Source organism: Dunckerocampus dactyliophorus, chromosome 8 (assembly GCF_027744805.1).
Source record: "Dunckerocampus dactyliophorus isolate RoL2022-P2 chromosome 8, RoL_Ddac_1.1, whole genome shotgun sequence".
NCBI classification, from domain to species: domain Eukaryota; kingdom Metazoa; phylum Chordata; class Actinopteri; order Syngnathiformes; family Syngnathidae; genus Dunckerocampus; species Dunckerocampus dactyliophorus.
The window spans coordinates 28,812,787-28,828,502 of record NC_072826.1 but is presented as its reverse complement, the minus strand read 5'-3'; the positions used below and the strand labels follow the sequence as shown (position 1 = coordinate 28,828,502).

The 15,716-nt window shown below is 39.9% G+C and overlaps 2 protein-coding genes across 3 annotated transcripts; both read left to right on the top strand.

Annotated features, from left to right (window-relative positions):
- On the top strand, positions 1–14,264 carry LOC129186690 (prostacyclin synthase-like). Of its 2 annotated transcripts, XM_054785184.1 has the most exons (10): positions 1–146; positions 290–413; positions 2,374–2,552; positions 4,783–4,926; positions 5,262–5,389; positions 7,946–8,127; positions 10,004–10,157; positions 13,291–13,472; positions 13,750–13,901; positions 13,976–14,264. In XM_054785184.1, exons 1-10 carry the CDS (start codon positions 79–81, stop codon positions 14,121–14,123), a joined length of 1,461 nt encoding a protein of 486 aa, XP_054641159.1. In that variant the 5' UTR covers positions 1–78; the 3' UTR covers positions 14,124–14,264. The 2 variants fall into 2 exon arrangements, with proteins under 2 accessions (XP_054641159.1, XP_054641160.1); XM_054785185.1 differs by lacking the exon at positions 13,750–13,901.
- On the top strand, positions 10,166–13,282 carry LOC129186692 (uncharacterized). The gene is made up of 2 exons (XM_054785187.1): positions 10,166–12,973; positions 13,074–13,282. Exon 1 carries the CDS (start codon positions 11,864–11,866, stop codon positions 12,779–12,781), a length of 918 nt encoding a protein of 305 aa, XP_054641162.1. The 5' UTR covers positions 10,166–11,863; the 3' UTR covers positions 12,782–12,973; positions 13,074–13,282.
- Positions 14,265–15,716: the final 1,452 nt, after the last annotated feature.

The following is a 15,716-nucleotide window of genomic DNA, read 5'->3' as shown; positions in this document are numbered from 1 at the left end:
GCGGGAAATGCCTTAAAAGAGGTCACGGCACGGCGGGGATCACACACACGCTCGAGGACAAGAAGTTAAACACGCGAGATGATCTGGACTGTTTTCCTGCTGGTTCATGTTGTACTTCTCTACTTTCTTCTCACACACAGATCCAGGTTAGTTTATATTCTTTTTTTCATCAACATTTCTTATGCCCCTTTATTCAAAAAATGCCTTTTTCACTCTACCTTTCACATACTACGTTATGTTAGTTTTTGGATCTGTTATGTTAGTTTTTTGATCTGACTTTCATCTTCAGGTCCCAGGGTGAACCACCGTTAGACAAGGGCGCTATCCCGTGGTTGGGACATGCGCTTGAATTTGGGAAAGATGCAGAGAAGTTCTTGAGACGAATGAAGAAGAAGCACGGCGACATCTTCACCGTGAGTGCTTCACCTTGGCATGGTTATTATTTGGCACAGTAAGGTCGCTGTTGTTGAGTTATTGATAGTTCTGTGTGTAAACAGTTTCTACAAAATCTACAAAAGAAGTACTTGAGTGTAATACTACCACTATGTGAGTACATCATTTATTTTACTGTTTTTTACATGATGATGTCAGTGTCTTTAAAAGACACGAGAATCATCTTTATTCACAAAGTATATTAAACGGACAAGGTATTTGTTGCAAAATACATACATGGGGGGGGGCATTGTCTGATACCCCCTTGCAAAGATAGAAAAGTCATTTTTAACCTATGTTTCTAAAACAAAAATCCAATAAATGAAGGTTAGAAATGACTTTGCATTTGACTGAGCGAAATAAATATCAAAAAAGAATATAAAAGTATTTGTTTATTTTATATTAGACTTAGACTTTATTGATCCACAAGGAAAATTGCTTGGTTACAGTAGCTCAATTGCAAAAGAAAAAGACAAACACTCTAAAATGCAATGCAATACAATGAATAAATAGAACGAATATAAGATAAACAAGATTTGCATATTAGAATATTGTAAAGTAAAATACAAGTAAATTTACAAGTAAATTTACACTTTAAACATGGGAGGGCAAGCAGTACCGTGTGATAATGTGGTGAATTATCTTTTACAGACAGGTGAGGTGCGGTAGAGCTGGATGGCATGTGGAATGAATGAAGTCTTGTAGCGTTTATTGTGGGAACGGAACTGGAGGAGTCTGTTGGAGAATGAGCTCCTCTAACCCTAATAATATTATTTTAATATTATTTTAATTACCAGCCTAAGCAGGGAAGCCTAGACTTCCCTCGCCCCGGCCACTTTGTCCAGCTCCTCCTGGTAGTATATTAATTTTTCAATATACTCTAATTAAATTATTTCTTTCATATTATTTTTCATAAGCAATTTGTGCATATACATCAGAGAAAATGTAAAAAAATAATAATTTAAATAAATTCTTTTTGAAGGAAGTTTAGTGAAATAAGCGCACACACACGCAAACAAACCAGTTGTGTGCCCACAAAGCACAGAAATGAGAAGTTTGGTTAATAAATAAACACATTGACAGCGTATCTACAAGGTCTTAAAATGTCTAGAATTCCTTTAAAACCTTGTTTGCAATATGATTGAGAAAGGCCTTAAACATGTATTAACTCTACTTCCATGTAAAACCAATGCATAAACTCCCTTTTAAATGTTTGCATTTTTGAGCACCCTGTAATATAAACCATACAAAGCGGAACTAAAGTACCTGTGCAGCTTGGTCAGAATTCGTAGAGCACAAGCAGCCAGTGTGCTGTGTGATGTTTTTTTTTTCTATCCCTTGGAACTTTTGCCAGTATTGATGTGAAATGGGTCTTACATTGTCTTCATTGTGGTCTTTAAAAAAAGTCTTAAATTTAACTTGATGAATTGTTGTTTACAAATGTACAGTGTGAGAAAAGTCACTAGGAAGGTGTGGTGGGCAGAATAACAACAAAAGACAATAAACATAAAGCAATAACTGAAGAAAATACGCTTGTAAGTCTTTCCACGGTTTGACAGTGGTGTCATCTTTCAACTCACATTTCCTCATTGTTGTTCAGTCACAATACACTTAATGGAGTCAGTAAAATACCAGTACACATAATTACACGTGCAAGGTGCATTTCAGAGCACATTCTTAAGGAAATGGCATGCAACATAACTGCGTGCATGAAAAAAATCTCAGATTTCAAGAATAGTCGCAAATTTACAAGAATAAAGTTGTACATTTACGTGAAAAAAGTTGTAAACTTACGATAAATAAACTTGTAAAAAGCTGGAAAGAGAAAACCAAGTCCGTATTTGCTCAAACTTTTCTTGTAAAAACTTGTACTGGTAAGGGCCATTATATCATGGCAAGAAATAATAGTTCCGGGCCGAAATAATACGAATGTCTGTCCAGGTGCGTGTTGCCGGGCGTTATGTGACAGTGCTGCTGGATCCTCACTCGTACGACTGTGTGATCAACGACAGCGACTCGCTGGACTTTGAGCGCTACGCCGAGGTGCTCATGGAGAGAATCTTCAAGCTGCGGCTCCCACGTCATCATCAGGCCGCTCGGACAAAAGTGCTGATGAAACAGTATGTCCTTACACCTCCACCTGAGAGCTTGTTTTCATTTTCATTTCATTGGTAATGCCTGATGCGTGATATTTTTTTCCCCCTTGTTCCTTCGTGTAAGTCCTGCCTTGCATCATTTTGCCAGACGTGGTCTCACCTCCTTCCAATCACCATATTTTGTGCTGTTTTTTGCTCAGCCCTCACAGTTGGGACTAAAAATCTATTCATTTTGCCTTTTAAAGTTTGGAAAATGTTTTTGTTTACTTTTCTCTAACTGCTGCACCTTCCTGAAGTCTCTCAGGGCAGGCCCGCCTCAGACGTGAACAAATCAGAACAGTACAAAGGATTACTGTAGATATTAGGACCACAGAAAAAATATAAAAGGTCATAAGATGTCATGAGAAATAATCAAAAACAAATATCGGCCCAAGGGAATTATGATATCATACCGACATATCTGATAACATTAAAAATACTGTAGCTCTTATGTAATAAAATAAAATAGTAATAATAATATTAAAAAAACACACCTATGAGGCGAGCGCTCCTTTTTTCTACTGCCTGTGATGTTAACGGTCTGTCGTAACTTCCCCTGATCTCGCTTGTAAACAAACATTCACTTTCCAAAGAAGACATTTCACAAGGGTGAAGAGTTCAGTCATCCAGGAGGGGCTCAGAGTAGAGCCGCTGCTCCTTCACATCGAGAGGAGCCAGTTGAGGTGGCTAGGGGATCTAGTCCAGGTGTCTCCCGGAGGCCTCCCTGGTGAGGTGTTCAAGGCATGCCCAGCCGGGAGAAGCCCCCGGGGCAGACCTAGGAGACTCTGGCATTTTGGCCCATTCATCTTTGCAGAATTGTTGTCATTCAGCCACATTTGAGGGTTTTCCACCATAAAGCGCCTTTTTTAGGTCATGCCACAGCATCTCAGTAGGATTCAGGTCAGGACTTTGACTAGGCCACTCCAAAGTCTTCAGCTATTCAGCCAGAGGTGGACTTGCTATTGTGTTTTGGATCATTGTCCTGCTGCACAACCCAAGTTGCTATCAGCTTGATGTCACCAACAGATGGTTGGACATTCTCCTTCAGGATTTTCTGGTAGACAGTAGAATTCACGGTTTCATTTATCACAGCAAGTCTTTCAGGTTCTGAAGCAGTAAAACAACCCCAGAACATCACACTATCACCACCATATATTACTGTTGGTATGATGTTTTTTTTCTGAAATGCTGCGTTACTTTTGCGCCGTTTATAATGGGATACACACCTCCGAAAAGTTTATCTGGTCAGACCACAGAGTATTTTCCCAAAGGTCTTAGGGATCATCAAGATATTTTGTGGCAAAATTGAGACAAGCCTTAATGTTCTTTTTGTTCAGCAGTGGTTTTGGTCTTGGAACTCTGCCATGCAGGCCGTTTTTGCCCAGTGTCTTTCTTAGGGTGGAGCCATGAACTCTGACCTGAACTGAAGCAAGTGAGGCCTGAAGTTCTTTGGATGTTGTTTTGTGACCTCTTGAATGAGTCGTCGCTGCGCTCTTGGGGTCATTTTGGTTGGCCGGCCACTCCTGGGAAGGTTAACCACTGTTCCATGTTTTGGCCATTTGTGGATAATGGCTCTCACTGTGGTTTGCTCGAGTCCCAAAGCTTTACAAATGCCTTTTTATAACCTTTTCCAGTCTGATAGATCTCAAATTATCTCAGTTATGTTTTAACGGAGGGGAATCACTTTTTCACACAGGGCTGAAGGTATGGATTTTTTTCTCCCTTAATAATAAAGTTTAATTTAAAAACTGCATTTTGTGTTCAGTTGTGTTGTCATTGACTAAGATTTAAATTTGTTTGATGACCTGAAACATTTAGGTGTGACAAACATGCAAAAAAATAAGAAATCAGGAAGGGGGCAAATATTTTTTTCACACTATTGTATTTTTGACAACCCGTGATAGACCGAAGCCGCGAAATTCGAAGCACAAAGTGTATGTACTGTTTATGTGTGTTTTAATATACAACAAGGTAAAGAATGTTGAAGTTGGTGCATTCTTTTTTCTGTATATGGCCCTTAATGGAAAAACTTCTGGGCACCTCTGCTATACTGTACTGTAGATGGGTGCCACGTAATCTGGGGGAAAATGAAGGTTGGGCAAAGTCAACAGGTTGAGCTCCATTATTGTAACACTGAGTCATTCCACTTTCACAACACCAATCAATCAAGACGTTCACCTTTTTCTCTGTCTTTGCCCCCTCTAAACCTCTGCAGGCACTTCCTTGGAACGAATTTGGCTGCCCTAAACCGTGCCATGAGCGGGCACCTGGAGGCCTTGCTGAAAGCCGAGATGCCCCCGAACCAGAAATACCGGAACCAGACCAGACTGTTTGACTTCTCATATAGCATTGTCTTCAAGTGAGTTTTTCATCTTTCCCACGGGCACACTCTTTCCTCTGACAAAAGAAGATGACAAGCGTGTTAAAAAGAAGGGTAACAGCTGCTTACATACCAGCTATCCTTGTGTTGCTTGTATGTAAACAGTGTAAGATAAACTGAAGCTGACCCTGCTCTCATGTCCTTTCCGCTCGCATGCATGAAAATGGAGCTTTCATGATAAAACACATCACAAGTAAGCAAACACAAGGCGTGCGGAGGCACCTGACATGTCCAGCTCTGCAACACCATTGCACGGGCCAGTAGAAAAAATTCCGATCCCAAGATTCCTGCATGTTTCCACTCTGTGTGTGCAGGGCGGGTTACCTGACGCTCTTTGGAGGAGAGCAGAATAACAATTGTGCCGACCCTTCCTGCGTTTACGACGAGTACCGCAAGTTTGACAGTCTCCTAACCAAGCTGGCCAGAGGCACCTTGAAGCCAGGTAACCACTCCCCAACCGCACTGACAATTAAGCGCCGAATTGGAGGCGCCAGCTGCCCCCACTTCGTGCCGTGACTCATGGAAGGGAGGGTATGCAATGTTTGCGCTTTCCCACAGCATGTGTTTTGTGATGCCACAGTGACGTTCCCAAACTCATGTAGTTGTTGGCCCAACATTAGGTACACTTGTGCAATGCTTACAGAAGATACAGTTCAACAGCTGCACCAAATATTCTGCCTTTACAACAATAATAAATCAGCCATCAGTGATTTATTATGTTGCACTCATCCTGTAATTATTTATACATTATTAGGGCTGCAACTAACGATTATTTTCTTAGTGGATTAGTCAACCAGCTAATTCTGCCGAGCAAACCCTTTTGATGAAGAAGATGGCAAAAAGAAAGAAAGATACGGAGTATGGTGCAAAACCATGCATCACCAATTGTAAGAAGTAATTTATTAATTATTGGTTAGCTACAGTATAATAGCGTTATTAAAAAGAATACATTCAGAGACCTATTATATTCTGAAATTGTTAAATATAGTACACACATTTGGTTGTATTCAGGGTTACAAAATATGACATGGCTCTCATGGATATCGCTTTCATGGCTCTCTTAGCCAAAAAGGTTCCCAACCCCTGCCCTGTCCGGACCAAATCAATATGAACCAATATATGAAATATGAAACAGTTATTGGTTTGGTTCGCAACGTATCAGAAAAGAGGCTAAATGTGGATCACTGTTTCTCAAAGTGAAAGCTGATGTGTGAATATCTTGTTTGGCCTAAAACACAAACATAATAGCTCTGCTCTCATGGATGACTAAGGACATTTAAAAATATTCACATTTGAGAGGCTGAAATCACATTTTTAAATTAAACATTTACAGTCATCCCTCGTTATATGATACCCGTTTTACCATGATTAGAGCCCTGTAGCCATGAAATAACACCCATGTAGATACTTTTACACTCCTATTACTCTTTGTTTACATCACATTGTGCAGGCTACGAGATCACTGCAGGAACATAACAGACGGCCGCCACTAGCATAGCAAGCTGGCCAGCTAACTAGTTTGCCTTTCCAATTTGCTTATTCTAAACTTAAGAAAGCGTTTCAAGCAGAGTGGGGAAGAAAGACAAAGAAGCCATAAACTTACCACTTCCTCACATAATGAGAGGAGAACCTTGGCATGTCGGCTGGCCTCTGCTGGCTCAGTAGCCAGTCTCGATGCAGTGTGAAAGGTAGTCATCTAACGTCATGTCTCATAACATTACTGATAGTATTGATAGCCTAGTGACCACAATACTACATATAACTTGTCTTTCAATATGTTTTCAGTAATAATAGGCCATAGTCAACCACCAATCATGACCGTGACCATTTATTCATTATTTTTTTTAAAACGGCTATATAGTGAGGGAACGATATTCGAACAGCGATACAGAGGGACCATTGTAATGGAATACCAAAATGGATGTTGATTAATTGGATAATTGATTAACCGTTGCAGTGCTATATATTATTTATTCATTTGTCTTTAATGGTTTTATCGTGATGTATTTTCTATGCATTTTAAAATTATTTATCTATTATTTATCCACTTATTTATGTTTATTTGTTTTATTTTTCTTCTTTCATCACTAATTAAGCCAGGGATGTCCAAACCTTTTCCGCCAAGAAGTTATATGAATTGCAAGAAAAAACTGCATCTCAGCTTTGCCATATACTGTAGGTGAAAAAGCGTCTCAACGTCTCTCTTTGCTCTTTTTTAAAATTTTCTTCTTAAATAATTTTTGTAAATTTTCGTCTTGTAATATTATGGCTTTATTCAAGTAATATTTTGACTTTATTCCCATATTACAACTTTTTCTGCAAACTAATAAAAAAAAAATTACAACTTTATTTTTGTTTGTTTCTCGTAATATTACAACTTGGGGAAAAAAATGTATTGTTTCTTTAGTATTTCAACATTACGCTACTAAATTGTTTATTTTCTCATAATATTCCAATGTTAATCTTGTAAAATTCCTTTTTTCTTGTTAAATTACAACTTCTTTGTCTTAAAATTTTAACATTATTCTTTATGAAATAAAAAAAATATTGCTGATTTTTACATTTTTGTTGTTGTTTGCAAATGGCCCACGGGCCACACTTTGGACACCCCTGAAATAATTTTGGCATTAGAGAACAACAAGTTGTGCAAAAAGTACTGAAACATTGGACAGTTGGACATGTGCAATCAATGTCTGCAAACTATCCCCAACTCCTTGTAAGTGGTGTACAGAATATACTTTTATGATTCACTTTTCACCAGCTCTCTGCTGCACACCTTCCCCGCCTCCACGTTATTTGTTCTGTGCATCGTGTGTCATTGATTGTCAGTCTTAGTCCAGCTGCCCATGGACGTCTGCCAGTTGCAATATTATTGTACCTGTTGCTGAAGTATTCCTCCTCACCCTTTTTTTTTTTTTTAAACATCTGCTGACGTGTGTCCTTTTTATTTGGCTTTTGAACATTGTCATGACTCATTCACTGACTTGTTCTTAAACAGAAGAGAGGAGGACGGCCCAAAGTGTTCGTCACAGACTGTGGGAACTTTTGGGCCCTGCAGGTCAGACGGAGGACTCGGGGTCCAAGCGGTGGCTTCATGGCTACAGGCGACTTCTGCAGCGGGAGGGAGCAGACAAGGAGATGCAGAGGAGGGCCGTACTCATGCAACTGTGGGCCACTCAGGTGAGTGTCAGGTCAGGGGGTCTGGTGGCAAGTAAGCATTCAAAGCATGATGGGATTGGAGATAAGCAAACTGCAATACTTAACTTTGACACATGAGGCCGCTGTTGAATTGCTACGTTCATGCAGAGGTTGAATTCACTCTGCTTGAAGTACAAGAACAAATTATTATTATCATCCTGTAATTATGAATAATTGCTGAATGTTTTGAGCTGGTTTGAAATGAAGTCCTAATCATGTGATTCACTCCATCGTGCCTCCAGCCCTGCTGGAGGCCTTCTTTGTATGCAAAGTGTTAATCAGGTGTTTACTTCACGCTGCAGGCTGCTTACTCATCGTTTTGTTCTGCACTTGTCGTCTTTGTTTATTTCCAACTTTTGAATCGCAACTTTTCAGTGGCGCTGAGTCACACTCCAGAGAAACATTCAGGGGGTTTTATTAGAATGTGTTATTTCAGTAATAAACACTAGTGGTGTGAAAAAGTGTTTGCCCCCTCCTGATTTCTTTTTTTTTTTTTTTTTTGCATGTTTGTCACCCTTGAATGTTTCAGATCATCAAAGAAATGTAAATATTAGTCAATGACAACTCAACACAAAATGCTGTTTTTAAAATAAACTTTTTGTTATAGAAAAAAAATCCAAACCTACGTGGCCCTGTAGGAAAAAGTGATTGCCCCCCTGTTAAAACATAGCTGAGATTAATCTGAGATCTATCAGTCTGGAAAAGGTTATAAAGCCATTTTTAAAGCTTTGGGACTCCAGCGAACCACAGTGAGAGCCATTATGCACAAATGGCCAAAACATGGAACAGTGATGAACCTTCCCAGGAGTGGCCGGCCAACCAAAACTACCCCAAGAGCGCAGCGACGACTCATCCGAGAGGTCACAAAAGGCCCCACAACAACATCCAAAGAACTCCAGGCCTCACTTGCCTCAGTTAAGGTCCGTGTTCATGACTCCACCATAAGAAAGACACTGGGCAAAAAAGGCCTGCATGGCAGAGTTCCAAGACCAAAACCACATTAGGGCTCGTCTCAATTTTGCCAGAGAAAATCTTGATGATCCCCAAGGCCTTTGGGGAAAATACTCTGTGGTCTGAAGTTGAACTTTTGGAAGATGTGTGTCCCATTACATCTGGTATAAAAGTAACACCGCATTTCAGAAAAGAACATCATACCAACAGTAAAATACAGTGGTGGTAGTGTGATGGTTTCGGGTTTTTTTTTTTTTTGGTTGTTCAGAACCTGGAAGACCTGCTGTGATGAATGGAACCATGAATTCTGTGTCTACCAAAAAATCCTGAAGGAGAATGTCCGGCCATCTGTTGGTGACCTCAAGCTGAAAGCAACTTGGGTTCTGCAGCAGGACAATGATCCAAAACACACCAGCAAGTCCACCTCTGAATGGATGAAGACTTTGGAGTGGCCTAGTCCAAGTCCTGACCTGAATCCTATTGAGATGCTGTGGCATGACCTTAAAAAGGCGCTTCATGCTGGAAAAATCACTTTTCACAGAGGACCATGTAGCTTTGGATTTTTTTTCTCCCTTAATAATAAAGTTTCATTTAAAAATTGTATTTTGTGTTGCCATTGACTAATATTTAAATTACGTCGATGATCTGAAACATTTAAGTGTGACAAATATGCAAAAAGAAATCAGGAAGGGGGTAAACACTTTTTCACACCACTATGTGTTCCTAAAATATGAATTTATTTATTTTTTAAGTGAACCGAGGTTAAGATTTTTTTTTTTTTTGTCCTTTTGTTGTCTGAATGTCACACGCTGCTCCTGTTTGCCTTTGGCAAACAAGCACCTGTGCTGTCGCCACGCAACAGCGGTGTGAGCGAGACGGTCAACTATTTTCTGTCGTTTGCTCTCAGGGTAACGTCGGCCCTGCCGCCTTTTGGCTTTTGGGATTCTTGTTAACAAATCCTGAAGCGCTGACTGCAGTGAGGAGGGAGTTCAAGCAGATTGCACACATGGAAACATCAGGAGCTTCCATGCTCAACGCTCCTGGAAACACGCCTGTCTTTGGTGGGTAACGTAATGCACATCTCATTTTACAAAGAATTGGAGGCACACTGAAAGCAAACATAGTACAGTATAAAGACGTAATTACTAGGGTTGTCAAAGTTAACGCGTTAATGGAAAGTTCCTTTAACGGCTCTGAGGCCTGTCACGATAACAAATTTTGCTGGTCGATAATTGTGCTACAAGTTGTTGTCGATAATCGATGTTATCGGCAACATTTTTGAGACCGTTTTTTTCATTATTGTCATGAGAGGTATAATTCACATTTGAACCACTAGATGATACTCAGATATAGTGTACCTGTGTGAGCCACATTAGCTTGACACAGAAGTTTCCTGTACGTATGTTGTCTAGAATGTATGCCATATAATCATACTAAATAGTTGCATTTCTTTTGCAATGTAGCGAGCGACACTGTCTGTGAGCGCGCATCATTTTGTACTGTTTTGTTTATATTTGCCGACCAAACACCTCAGTAAGCGTTGACTGTCTGGTCGAAGGTTCCGCTGCCCGAGCTCCTCCATCGGTAGTTTTTTTTCCCATTTGAGAAAACTGTCCGTGTCGGTCGCCGGTGTTCATGTGCTCACCTTGTTCATTCTGTTTAAAACCGAAATATTCCCACACTTGGGCTGTCAGCTGTGGCATTCGCCTTAGAAACCATCGCTTCTGTGCCTTCATTCATGTTAGCGTATGCTGCCTCACGAAGCTAACTGCAAACCCTCTGTATCCACTCACTAGTAGCCCCGCCTCCGTTCATTCCCCTATAGAAGCAATGCGCACAGACGGAAGCAGATTGAACCCTCTTGTCATCCAGCCTGTGTGGCCCAGAGTGACGAGCAGACGAGACACACATGCATACATGCACATGTCAATTTGTCGACGGCATCATAATTATCGACCTGTTTCTTTTTTATCATTCGATTTATCGATTAGCATGACAGGCCTAACGGCACTATGTTTTTGTTGTCGCACGACTAACGTGCGCACGTCCGGTTTGAGCCTTGGCCCACACCGTAGTTTGCGGAAGCAGCAGTGACTGTAGAGCTACAAGCGGGAGCAAATATTGAGCAGAAATGGGGCAAGAAAAGGGCGTTTTAATTGGTCAATTTAGCTTCAAAGCCCTGGCAGAGGGCTCTTGCAATAAGACCAAAGTTATTTGTGTCTACTGTCGCTGTGATTTGTTGTCACGAAGTAGGTCAACTTTGTGATTAAATGTGATTAATTATGAGTTAACTATGGACAACATGTGTTTAACCACGATTAAATATTTAAATTGATTGACAGCCCTTGTATAAAGACGTATAATTAGGTTACTCTGGCCCAGACCAAACAATTTAAAAGGCTACTTGCTTCGCACTTTAGTGCTCAAACTCAAAATATTCCAAACCTAAATGCTGTCTGCCATGTTGAATACGTAGCTTATGTTTATATTCTGCTATAGCTATTCTGCTACAGTCGTCCCTCGTTACATCGCTCCCTCACTCTACTGCGGTTTTTTAAAATTCATTAATTAATTAAGCACTGTTTTGTGGTTGAATACGTCCTATTAAAAAAAACAAACTATTTAAGCAAATTGTAAGCCAAAAGCTTCTTAAATATACTTTTAAAGAGCACCTTCCCGCTAGAATTCCGTATGACCGACTCAGAATTATTTTATTTTTTAAGTTTTTGTCCCGCTTCAGTTGCAAGGAAATGCATGAGCGTGTAGCATGACACCACCAGGGTGCGCTCTTAATCGAAACCTTCTTCTTGCTTCCTCCTTCCTTATTCCATCTTCCTCCTCATCTCTCTTTCTCCATCTTCCCTCTTCTACATTCCGCCTCCTTTCTACTCTCCTTTCTTTCTCCTCCTTACATCTTCATTCTCCTTCCTTCTTTTTTTGCTTCTCCTTTCTTTCTCCTCCTTGCTGCTTCCACCTTCCTCCCCTTTTCATTTTCCCTGCTTTCTTCCTCCTATTTTCATGTCCTTTCTTCATTCCCCTCATTCCTTATTCTTTCTTTCTTTCATTTCTTCATTCTTCTTTCTCCTTCCTTTCTTTCTTTCCTCCTCCTCCTTTCGGCTTCTCCTTTCTTCTTTCTCCTCCTTCCTTCTTCTTTCTACTCCTTCCATCTTCTGTCTTCTTCCTTCCTTCTTTCTACTCCTTCCATCTTCTATCTTCTTCCTTCCTTCTTTGTCCTCCTTCCTCCATCATCTTCCTTCTTTTTTCCTCCATGTTCCTCCTCCTTTTTCCTCCTTCCTTCTTCTTTGTCCTCTTTCCTTTTTTCATTATCTTTCTTCTTCCTTCCTTCTTTTTCTCCTTTATCCTCTTTCCTTCTTCTAACTTCCTTCTCCTTCTTCCTCCTTCCTTCCTTCTTTATCCTTTCTTTTTCCATCATCTTCCTTCTTTCTACTCCTTCCTTCTTCTATTTCTTCTTTTTCTTCCTTCCTTCTTTCTCCTCCTTCCTTCCTCCATCATCTTCCTTCTTCTTTCTCCCGTTTCCTTCTTCCATCATCTTTCTTTTTCCTTCCTCCATGTTCCTCCTCCTTTTTCCTCCTTTCTTCTTTGTCCTCCTTCCATCTTCTTCCTTCTTTCTCCTCCTTCCTTTTTCCATCTTTCTCCTTCTTCCACCTCCTTCATTCTTCCATAGTCTTTATTTTTTTTCCTTCTTCCATCTTTTTTCTCCTTCTTTGTCCTTTCTTCTTCCATTGTTTTCTTTTTTTCTCCATTCTTTTTCCACCATCATCCTTTTTCCTTTTTCCCTCTTTCTTCCTCTTTTTTTTCTTCTCCTTCGGGTGGTAGAGCGGTCGTCTCCCAACTTGAAGGTTGCTGGTTCGATCCTGTAAGTATGCTTGGGCAAGATACTGAATACTTAGTTACTTTCCTTTTTTCTTTACATGTTTCTTTCTTTTTTCTCGCGTGCGTGTCGTTGTGCTTCAAAGGGGCGGCGATTACGCCGTCGCTTTTTGTTTGGTAGTCCCTCCCCTTCAGCCATGCGGCCAAGATGGCGACTATTGAGGGTGAATGCCCGTCCCAGCGCACTCACCAGCGTAGGCGTGTTGAGTGTACGGTTGCTGTACTTGTCAGTGCTCTCAAAGAAGTAAGTGTAAGTACGGAGGTGCACAAATGGAGATGGAACATGTTGGGTTCCTTTTTCAGACAGCGCCTTGGAGGAGACACTCAGACTCACCGCCGCCCCCTTCATCACCAGAGAGGTATTGCAGGAGAAGACCATTCAAATGGCCAACGGTCAAGAGTACCGACTACGGAAAGGAGACCGGGTGTGCTTGTTCCCGTTCACCAGCCCTCAAATGGACCCTGACATTCACCCCGAACCGCAGGTTTGTCCTCCCGTGCCCGCTTCATCCTATCCTGTGTTTTGTTCGTATAATCAGCATTTGTTTGGGGGGGAGGACGAATCTTCGACTGTTATTCCCCAATAAGAGGTCAACAGCACGTCCCTGAGGGATTAGCTTCGCCGTAGGAACAGACCCACCGCTAATTGGCGTGTGAAGGACACGGCAAAGTAGCTTTAAAACTCCACGGACGTATACAAGGACAAAAGCACGCGCTGATAAGTAAATCCGACATGTGATGGCTGTGAAAACGTGTTTGCAGAAGTTCCAGTTTGACCGCTTCCTGAATGAAGATGGATCCCCTAAAAGGGGTTTTTATAAAGGAGGGAGGCGGCTGAAATATTACACCATGCCATGGGGGGCGGGGACCAATGGCTGTGTGGGAAAGCACTTTGCCATCAATACCATCAGACAGTGAGTGCCCTGGAATTAGTGCGGCTTTATCTGAAATCTGTGCATCCTTATTCTCTCTCCTTATCATCCTTCAGGTTTGCTTACTTGCTGTTGAATATGGATTTGGAATTATGCGACGTAAACGCTCAGATGCCGGAGATAAACGCCAGTCGTTATGGATTCGGGATGCTACAACCGCAGGGGGACTTGCTGGTGCGCTTTAAAGCCCGGACCACGCACTAGCCCTTGACAGAAAAGTCGTATTTATTTCTACATTTCAGCACCTCTACATTGTGTACACATGTCAAAAAAGCCCTTTTTACTTTTTGTACTCCGTATTTATAATAGTTTTTGTTATTTAAAAATAAATGGGTTTCATACTTACATCACATGTCTTTTATTGCTTTGGTGTGCAGTCGTCCGTCAACATTTCGCACTGTGAATTTTGTGGCTTCACTTTGTCAGTTTTTCCAAAATATATTTATAAATAAATCAGGCTGTTTCGTGGTTGAATAACGTTGTTTTTAATTTTTGCTAATTTATTTCAGATAAAAAAATTAAGATGTACACACTGCACGTTCACTTTTTCCAAAATGGAATAAATAAATGTTTTCCCCTGAAAATTCTACACTCAACACCCGATAATGACGACATCATTTTTTTTGGTGCAGATTTATTTAAAATGAAAAACTAAAAAAAAATATGTACACAGTGCACTTTTACTTTTTCTACATTTTGTTATATGACAGCTTTATTCCATTTTATTCCATTTTTCCAAAATGGGATAAATACATTTTTTTCATGAAAATTCTACACAAAACAGCCGATAATGACAAGATTTTTTTTTAAATAATTTATTTAAAAAAAAAGAGAAATCACATGTACACGGTGTGCTTTTATTTTTCCACATTTTGTTATGTGACAGCCTTATTTCGGAATTGAATAAATATTTTTTTTTTACCCTAAAAATTCTACATACAACACCCGATAATGACAACATTAAACATTTTTTCTAACTATTTTTGCAAATGTATTAAACATTGAAAACTAAGAAATCACATGTTTATAGTGCACTTTCACTTTTCCACATTTTGTTATATGACAGACTTATTCCAAAATTTAAGCAATTTATTTTTTCCCCTAAAAAAATCTACATACAACACCCAATAATGACAACATTAAAAAGTTTTTTTGCAAGTTTATTAAAAATGAAAAACTAAGAAATGTTCATGTTTTCACATTTTGTTATATGACAGCCTTATTCCAGAATGGATTAAATTCATTATTTTCCTCAAAGTTCTTCACAAAACACGTGATAATGACAAAATGAAAATGATTTAAACATTTTTTCAAATTTATTAAAAAAAAAACCTTAAGAAATCACATGTACATACACTTTCAACCTTTTTCCGCTTCATGGAAAAGGGTGTGAATGCTTATCTACGGTGCATGTGATTTATTTTTTTTAACATTTGCAAATATTTTTTAAAAGGCTTTGTCATTTTTTACACCATATTTAGTGAGCACAAACAAAATCCTAAAGTATGTAAATATTTGTTGAACATTAAAACACGTTCCACGTATGAGAAGCACTGCTTGCACTCTAAACACTGCGAGGACACATCTATCACAGTGACACACATGCCCACGGTTTGTAGAGTGAGTGTAAAGTTTACATATGTGTCTACACGGTACGTATACAGTATATGATGTAGGATGCTGCTGATGACTTCCTGGCAGATGCACATCCTGTAATGTGTGACGTGCGCAGTGTCATGTTTTCTGCTGTTGATGATACAGTACATAGCGTGTCTGCATTTCAAGAAGCTACACTAC

Excerpts from the sequence above, each read along its gene's own strand:
- LOC129186690 (XM_054785184.1), top strand. The coding sequence starts at position 79 with ATGATCTGGACTGTTTTCCTGCTGGTTCATGTTGTACTTCTCTACTTT. Across the intron at positions 4,927-5,261 it reads TCATATAGCATTGTCTTCAA|GGCGGGTTACCTGACGCTCT; the intron begins GTGAGTTTTTCA and ends CTGTGTGTGCAG. Across the intron at positions 10,158-13,290 it reads TGGAAACACGCCTGTCTTTG|ACAGCGCCTTGGAGGAGACA; the intron begins GTGGGTAACGTA and ends TTCCTTTTTCAG.
- LOC129186692 (XM_054785187.1), top strand. The coding sequence starts at position 11,864 with ATGACACCACCAGGGTGCGCTCTTAATCGAAACCTTCTTCTTGCTTCC.